The following is a 9,736-nucleotide window of genomic DNA, read 5'->3' as shown; positions in this document are numbered from 1 at the left end:
TAATGACATGTTTTTCTCCAATACATGTAATTGGATTGTCATATCAGGTGTTTTCACAAAGCGCAGAGTCATGCAAAGACAATGTCTTCTGAAAGCAGCTGATAATAATGAATTTTATTATTTGAAATAAATCAGGATCTAATCTGTTTTAGTTCTTTGTTTCTGAAGATCATACAAAATTAAGATTATTATTGGCTGTATAATTGACATATAAGTGAATATTAACATTTGAAATAAAGCAGAAGTATAGCATTACAGAAACACTGTACACAGAGACCCAGTGAGTTTCTCAACACATTTTCTATTCTCTCACCTATTTCAAAGTTTAGCTTTTACTCTTCTGGATCAAAATTGATATTTTGTCCACAGGAACCAAGCAAACCAGAGTGCTGAGGTCACTTTCATTCTCTTGGGCTTCTCAGAATATCCTCAGCTCCAGCTGCCCCTGTTCCTGGTCTTCCTAACTATATACACAGTCACTGTGCTGGGGAACCTAGGCATGATCCTGATCATCAAGTCCAGTTCCAGGCTCCACATGCCCATGTACTACTTTCTCAACTCCTTCATTGATTTCTGTTACTCGACAGTAGTTACACCCAAGCTACTAGAAAACTTGGTTGTGGAAGACAGAACCATCTCCTTCACAAGATGCCTCATACAATTCTTCTTTGTCCGGATATTTGTGGTGATAGAGACATTCCTGATGGCAGTGATGGCATATGACCAATTTGTGGCCTTTGTAACCCTCTTCTCTACGCTGTTGTGATGTCCCAGAAGCTTTGTTCCTTGTTGGTGTCTGCATTATACTCTTGGAGTATAGCCTGTTCCTTAATATACACATACTTTTTATCAACATTATCCTTTTGTGGGACTAAGTTCATAAATAAATTTGTCTGTGAGCATGGGGCCATTGTTGCTGTTTCCTGCTCTGACCCTTACATTAACAAGGAAATCATTTTAGTCTCTGCCACATTCAATGAAGTAAGCAACCTGATGATTATTCTCACCCCCTATGTTTTCATTTTTATCACTGTCTTAAGGATGCTTTCTACTGGGGGGCGCCACAAAGTCTTCACCAGTGCCTCCCACCTGACCACCATTACCATCTTCAAAGGACCATCCTTTTCCTCTACTCTGTTCCTAACTCCAGAAGTTTGTGGTCAAATTGGCTTTGTCTTTTACACAGTGGTCATCCCCATGCTGAACCTAGTAATCTACAGCCTCAGGAACAAAGATGTGAAAGAGCTGGTGAAGTAATTAATCAATATTAAATTGTTCTGTGATAAAATGTAAAGCTAGAAAGATTTTTTGTGAGTAAGAGTTTCTCAATAGCAAATCGAATCATGAACTTATTTTAACCTTGCAATTGACAGGCCAATTCCTGTTCATTCTTTTATTTTATTAAAGTAACTTTATTTTTATTTATTTTTTTTTTCAAATTTTATTTTATTTTTAAACTTTACATAATTGTATTAGTTTTGCCAAATATCAAAATGAATCTGCCACAGGTATACATGTGTTCCCCATCCTAAAATTACAAATAAAAATAGAAATAAAAGACTACTTAAACTAAAAGTTTGATACAAACATTGAATTGTAATTTTTTGTGTGTATAATATCTGACCTTGTATTTCTCCTGGTTAAATTTCAGTTTAATTCAAGTCATGTGAACTGTAGGACTTTTAAAAGGATCTGAAGAGTTATAGCTTACAATAAGGAAGTTTACATCTTAATGTAAAAGTAGTACATTAAGGGCTGCTCAGCATAAAACTCTAAGTATCTTAAGATTTTATTAATTCCATAATAAATACTTTGGCTTTGGAAGATCCCCAGGCAAACAAAGACAAATTTGAAATATATCTAACTTAAATAGTTCATAATATGGTATAGTTTAAATAAAATTGATAATATAACCAGATATAAATTATTTTCTATGTGCTAGTGCAAGAAAATGATACAAATGTTGGAGATATAATGTATACCTATCACTTAAGTTTTTCCATGTACATCATTGTGGTTGTACATTTTAAAATCTATCTCTTTTACTAGAAATTTTACTTGGGTAATTTTCAATTCATTTTAAGTTACAGTATCTTTAAACCAGTTCTCCCATGATAGTATAACAACCAACAAATTGATTATGATTCAGTGTACAGATTTCAGTAAAGCATTAGCTATTTATTAATGAAAAAGAAACATTTATGAACTCCAGTAGGTTGCAACAACAGCTATTTTTGAAATAGTGACTTTACTGAGGCAGCTCTGCTGATATGAGGCAGGTCACTCGAGCTTCAAGGCTGAGCTAATCAGACCAACTAATCTTCAGTCTACAGACCTGTATGTAAATCATCCTCCTTGGACTATTCTTATGTTGGAAGCAATCAAGTCCCTGTTTGGGTCTCATCTATGTTTGGGTCAAAGTAAAAAAAAAAAAAAAAAAAGCTAAACTCAAAGGAAAGGTTTGAAAATTTTTGCTTCTTGTAAAGTTGTTATGTTTTATGTCAGAGTTATAGGGTGACATGAAGAAGTTGGCTCAATATTTGCGCATGTATGATGCATGCCTTCTCATTCAGGTCCGACATTGTGATGCCATAGACTGTAACTCCTCACGCTCCTCTGTTCATGGAATTTTCCAAGCAAGTATACTGGAGTGGGTCACCATTTCCTCCTCCATAGGAACTTCCCAATGCAGGAATCAAATCCAGGCCTCTCAGGATTGAACCAGAGTCTCTGGCGTCTCCTTCATTGGCAGGCAGGTTCTTTACCATTAGCACCACCTGGAAAGCCCTGGCTCAGTATTGACCAAAGATTAATTAAAACATTTAACTCATCAAATATATTATTTCTTGATAATTCCAGGTAATTCTATAGCAAATAGCAGAGAATCCATAACTATGACATGTTTTAACAAAGGTTTTAATAATTGATGGGTCATTGGATTGCTTTAAACAAATGACTGATTGAGATTAAATATATTTCTTATAAGAACTTGCCTTTCCTATTTGTGTCTTAGTGTCAGGCTTACCTGGTGGCTCAGACGGTAAAGTGTCTAACTGCAATGTGGGAGACCCAGGTTCAATCCCTGGGTTGGGAATATCCCCTGGATAAAGAAATGGCAACCCACTCCAATACTCTTTCCTGGAGAATTCTATGGGCAGAGGAGCCTGGTGGGCTACAGTCCATGGGGTCGCAAAGAGTCAGACACAACTGAGGGACTTCACTTCACTTCAACCATGATTAAGGTTTATGAGCAGAAAGTAGGGAGGGACCATGTGTTGTAGTTATAATTCAATATATTAAATATTATGTTTCTTTCCATGATTTAGAGTTTTCCATGAGAATTAAATATTTACCATAATGCTTTACACTAAATCATATGTCTTTTATTGTTTAGGAATATACAACAAAATTCCGGACCCTTTTTATGCATGGCAATAGAGATCAGAATTTAACTTTTGTTTGTCATCCAAGGGTCATAACCAAATGTTCCTATCCAGTACAGGAAGCCCAGTCTGGTGGTCTGTGATGACCTGGAGGAATGGAATGAGGAGAGGGGAAGGAACCTAGGAAGGGAGGGGATGCATGTATAATCATGGCTGATTAGCATTGTTGTATGGCAGAAATCAACACAGCATTGCAAAAAGTAAAAAAAAAAAAAAATCAGAAACAAAAATAGTGTGCTGTGTGTCTGTGTGTAGTTTAATAAACATCTGTTACTAACACAAAAGTGATTTAGAAAATTTGAGAATGCATCATGTAATGTCCGACACATTCAGTAATGTTTTAAGATAACAATTAAAATATACTGTTTTAAATATAAAATTTGAAGTTATGTAACTTGTAATTTGGTTCTCATTATATTTTTATATTAAGTAGAAAAGAAAACAAAAGAGATAAGGATCAAATAGTTGCAAAATCCTTTTAGTACAGATTATTTTTGCTTGGTAAATGCTCTTAAATAGGCAGTTTATTTATATAAATGCAATGCAAACTCTTTTCCAAAAGTTCTTAGGTTGCACATTCAATCTAAAAGTAAACATTTTAACTATGAAGAATTAACATATTAGATAACATAGATTAGTTCACTAATGGTTATATTAAGTAACATTTATGAACTACTGTTTCTATAGATGGATTTATATGCTACTTATCTTTAAAACTTTTGGATGTAGCAAGTATAAATACAACTTTTCTTCCTTGAAAGACTATGACTAAACAGTTGCTGATGATACTTAACAATACTGCTAAGAATTGTACAGTACAATGTTCACTTTTTTTCTGGAACAATAATTACAAAACCTGGATCTGGTGCATAATGTATACATGCCAATATTAATATGTTGACTAAGTAAAGAAGGCAACAGCCAATATACTGATTGATATTGGGCACATATCTTACTATATTATTCTATTACAATGCATTTTCCTTACATAACTAAAGTCAAAGTGTGTTAGTGGCTCAGTCATGTCCAGCTGTTTGTGAGTCCATAGACTGTAGCCTGGGCTTCCAGTGGTAAAGAATCTGCCTGCTACACAGAAGACACAGGAGACCAGGGTTCGATCCCTGGTTGGAGAAGATCCCCTGGAGGACGACATGGCAACCCATTCCAGTCTTCCTGCGTGGAGAATCCCATGGACAAAGGAGCCTGGTGGGCTACAGTCCACAGGTATGCAGAGTCATATACAACTGAAGTGACTGAGCACATGCATGGACTGTAGCCCGCCAGGCTCCTCTGTCCATGGAATTCTCCAGGCAAGTACACTGGAGTGGGTAACCATTCTCTTCTCCAGGTGATCTTTCCCCATCCAGGGTTCAAACCCACATCTTTTGCATTGAAGGTAAATTCTTTACCTTCTGAGCCACCAGGGAAGCCCTTACATAAGGGAAATTGAGAATCAAAAAATGTAAAAAGTTTAAAAATATAAAATCTATGAAATTTAGTAAGAAATTATTAAAAGAGCTTTTGATTCACATTTATAAAAATATAGTTTCTTGATCTGTGATACCTATAGGCATTCTTTCATATTCTACTAACATAGCATCCTCCAGTCCTAAAGATGGTACTCTTCCAGTGTGATCATTACTGTGCAATATCTTGATTCATTTTTTTTTCTTTTTTTTCTAAATCAATTCTTCAATACATTAAAAGTAATATTTTTCTATTATAACTTTCTAGTGAGATTTATGTTTTCCCAAAGAAATTCAAGCAAGAAGTGGTAATTTGGGTGAAGATTTTCAAAGATGAGTATTTGGATATTATCTTTAGCCATAAACACAGACCAAGCATCACGTGAATAGAAAATTTGATTCCAATAATCAATGGTCTGTAGCAATATTATGATTTATAAATTATCCTTTATGGATGACTATAATAGAGTGTTCACTGAACCATATGTCTTGAAAAATTGGGTGTCTGATGAAGAATACTGTCATGAAAGTTGTGGTGATCACAGGAAATGGGAGAAAATGAGTTCTTTTGATTGTCCTAGGGAGCTTGCAGTAGGAAATCACAAAATTCTGGGCATGAACACTTTGGCAAAAATTACTTTGAAAGAAGTTGAAATATCTTATGGTAGCCCTAAAAGAATCTTCTTTTTTATTAAGCCTCTAGGAAAGTTCCCTAAATTTCTCAGTGGGAAAACTGTGTGTCAGGGACTATATAGTCTTCAACATTATAAAATAATTTTCTTTATCACATGATCTGTGGCATTTTGCAATATTGTTGGCATTCCAGTCTATTCTGATATTTTCCCCCAATTGTTTGTTGGTGTCTGTTAGGATACAGTCTGATTTTGTATCAGATAAACGAAATACTTCTCCCTTTGAAAAACATTTTTTTCAACAATCTGGGTGCATTAACAATTTATTTTAATATCTCTCTGGCTTAGACACGTGAACCTCAACATTTCTCCTGACAAATATTTTCCTGTAGTTTAACTTGTCTTTCTTCTAATTTTTCTATTGTTTTTATTTCTCACTGTACTTGTTGTAGTTGTTTAAAAAATAACAAATTCTGTAATTAAAACCATTTAGTCATTTATTGTTTAAATGAGTATTTGGCACTTACCACTATCACAAATCTTTAAATCTGAATTTGAAATAATTTTGTTTTTTAGCAAAAAAGATGCCCTATCACAAATAATTAAGACATCAATTTTTAAAATGTATTTACATAATGTAATCCAAACCTCTCTGTGGGAACATGCACAATCTAGGCTTCTCTGTCGAGAAGCACTGTCAAAGCTTATGAAATTTAGGTCTTCAAGCTTTAACTAAACTACATATTGGAGGATAGAAACACTGTTTTGATCCCTGGTCTGGGAAAATCCCACATGTCACGTGGCAACTACACCTGTGCACCATGACTATCGAGCTTGTGTTCTGGAGCAGTAACCCAAAAATAAATAAATAAATATTTTTTAAAATAAACAGCTCAGTTCAGTTCAGTTCAGTCACTCAGTCGTGTCTGACTCTGTGACCCCATGAATTGCAGCACGCCAGGCCTCCCTGTCCATCACCAACTCCTGGAGTTCACTCACACTCATGTCAATCGAGTCAGTGATGCCATCCAGCCATCTCATCCTCTGTTGTCCCCTTCTCCTCCTGCCCCAAATCCCTCCCAGCATCAGAGTCTTTTCCAATGAGTCAACTCTTTGCATGAAGTGGCCAAAGTACTGGAGTTTCAGCTTTAGCATCATTCCTTCCAAAGAAATCCCAGGGCTGATCTCTTTCAGGAATGGACTGGTTGGATCTCTTTGCAGTCCAAGGGACTCTCAAGAGTCTTCTCCAACACCACAGTTCAAAAGCATCAATTCTTTGGCGCTCAGCTTTCTTCACAGTCCAACTCTCATGTCCATACATGACCACAGGAAAAGCAACAGCCTTGACTAGACGAACCTTTGTTGGCAAAGGAATGTCTCTGCTTTTGAATATGCTATATAGGTTGGTCATAACTTTCCTTCCAAGGAGTAAGCATCTTTTAATTTCATGGCTGCAGTCACCATCTGCAGTGATTTTGGAGCCCCCCAAAATAAAGTCTGACACTGTTTCCACTAGTATCATATACACAGTCATTGCTTTAACTAAAACTAGCATGGAATTCTGAACAAAATTTGGAAGAAAGGAATTTAGAATTACAACGTAATACTTTATAAAATTAATAAACTTGTTGCACTAATTATCTTTGGTCTGCATGGACTTCAACTATCTTTATCATTTATATTTGACTTATTGATAAAATGCATACTAAGAAATCTGTAAAATAGCAAAAAAGTCAAAAACCAAAAACCTTCTATTTCAAGCGATTATCTTTTAAAATGCTCCTTTGATTGGATTTACAAGCATATTTGTTGATTCCATCCCTGACAAAGTTTCAGTTGAAATATCAGGCCAATGGCATTGATGTGGTGACAATAGATGCTCAAACAAGTAAGCAGATATTTTCTTTATTTCTTGAAAGTGAAAGTGAAGTCACTCAGTCATGTCCGACCCTTAGCGACCCCATGGACCAGGCTCCTCTATCTGTGGGATTTACCAGATAATAGTATTGGAGTGGATTGACATTTCCTTCTCCAGGGATCAAATCTGGGTCTCAGCATTATAGACAGATGCCTTACTGTCTGAGCCAACAGGAAAGTCTATTTATTTATTTATTTCTTAGCCCTATATTAAAAATAGCTTACACTTGTAAATGGGAACCTCAATTAGCTGCTGAGTTATAGGTTGCCCATTTGGCTAAATCTTTCAAAATTAGCTGCACCAGAATTGTCAATCCCTTTGAATAATTTGTGTTATCTTTGTTTTTCAATGCCCCTACATATGTGTATATAATTTCCTACACAGGAAACTCTGTGTGTGTGTGTGTGTGTGTGTATGTGTGTGTGAATGTGTATGTATGTTCAGTTGTGTCTGACTTCTTGAGACCCCCTAGACTGTAGCCCTCCAGGCTCCTCTGTCCATTGAATTGTCTAGTCAAGAATACTGGAGTGGTTGCTATTTCCTCCTCCAAAGAAACTATGTAGTATCATCTTATTGGGTCAATATTTTATATGTCCTTCTTTTTCTTTCTTGATATGTGACATAAAGGAGTAGGTGCAGAGATCACATGGATGAATTAAAAATATTAGTGCTATGACTTCTGTGACTGTAGTACAGAAATATAGCTGGATCTATGGGAAACAGTGGAAACATTGTCAGACTTTATTTTTGGGAGCTCCAAAATCACTGCAGATGGTGATTGCAGCCATGAAATTAAAAGACGCTTACTCCTTGGAAGGAAAGTTATGACCAACCTAGATAGCATATTCAAAAGCAGAGAATTACTTTGCCAAAAAAGGTCCATTTAGTCAAGGCTATGGTTTTTCCAATGGTCATGTATGGATGTGAGAGTTGGACTGTGAAGAAAGCTGAGTGCCGAAGAATTGATGCTTTTGAACTGTGGTGCTGGAGAAGACTCTTGAGAGCCCTTTAGACTTCAAGGAGATCCAACCAGTCTATTCTGAAGGAGATTAGTCCTAGGTGTTCACTGGAAGAACTGATGCTAAAGCTGAAACTCCAGTACTTTAGCCACCTCATGCGAAGAGTTGACTCATTGGAAAAGACTCTGATGCTGGGAGGGATTGGGGGCAGGAGGAGAAGGGGACAACAGAGGATGAGATGGCTGGATGGCATCACCGACTCAATGGACATGAGTTTGAGTGAACTCTGGGAGTTGGTGATGGACAGGGAGGCCTGGCGTGCTGTGATTCATGGGGTCGCAAAGAGTCGGACATGACTGAGCAACTGAACTGAACTGAACTGATCAGCAGTATCATCAGTCAGTCAGTCAGTTCAGTCACTCAGTCATGTCTGCCTCTTTTTGACCACATGGGCTACAGAATGCCAGGCTTCCCTATCCATCACCAACTTCAGGAGCTTACTCAAACTCATGTCCATTGAGTTAGTGATGCCATTCAACCATCTCATCCTCTGTTGGCCCCTTCTCCTGCCTTCAATTTTTCCCAACTTCAGGGTCTTTTCCAATGAGTCAGTCCTTTGCATCAGGTGGCCAAAATATTGGAGCTGCAGCTTCAGCATTAGTCCTTCCAATGAATATTCAGGACTGATTTCCTTTAGGATGGACTGGTTGGATATCCCTGCTGTCCAAGCTAGGATCATGACACCTAATGAATATGCACTCTACCATCCCATAGCTGATGACACTCATACTCAGGACATGATGAATAATAAGCCTAACTGTCTAAATGCAAAAATATGCATAGTATAATGTGTGTTTTGTACAGTGTAATGTTAAGTGTGTTTCCATATCAATATATGTATATATGTATAAGACTAAAAAGCACATTGTATCAGCCATAATTTGGGTTAGGTTCATTGGAAAAATACTAATGTAATTTTTCATGATTTTAAGAAGTATAGCCTCTGTATGGTCTTCCCAGGTGGCATTAGTGGTAAAGAACCCTCCTGCCAATGCAAGAGACATAAAGAGACAGGGGTTCAATTCCTGAGTCAGGAAGATCCCCTGGAGGAGAGCATGGCAACCTGCTCCAGTATTCTTGCCTGGAGAATCCCATGGACAGAGGAACCTGGTGGGCTACAGTTCATGGGGTCACAAAGAGTCCAACACGACTGAAGCGACTTAGTATGCACAAACACAGCCTCTGTATGGAGGTGAATTATTTTAAAAAAACATCTGCAATAGGTCAATGACAAAAGAAATCATACTGTAAATTACAG

General features: G+C 36.9%; 1 protein-coding gene across 1 annotated transcript; it reads left to right on the top strand.

Moving 5' to 3' along the window:
- Nucleotides 1-358: 358 nt before the first annotated feature.
- On the top strand, nucleotides 359-1,257 carry LOC102267978 (olfactory receptor 5D13-like; the record flags this gene model as incomplete). The annotated part of the gene is given in 2 exon segments (XM_070366887.1): nucleotides 359-734; nucleotides 737-1,257. Coding segments are annotated over 2 exon segments (897 nt in total), but the record flags the coding sequence as incomplete, so codon positions are not given.
- Nucleotides 1,258-9,736: the final 8,479 nt, after the last annotated feature.

This window comes from Bos mutus, unplaced genomic scaffold (genome assembly GCF_027580195.1).
Source record: "Bos mutus isolate GX-2022 unplaced genomic scaffold, NWIPB_WYAK_1.1 CTG232, whole genome shotgun sequence".
In the NCBI taxonomy this organism is placed as follows: Eukaryota; Metazoa; Chordata; class Mammalia; order Artiodactyla; family Bovidae; genus Bos; species Bos mutus.
The sequence above is the reverse complement of the archived record's forward strand: the minus strand, read 5'-3'. Positions and strand labels throughout refer to the sequence as shown.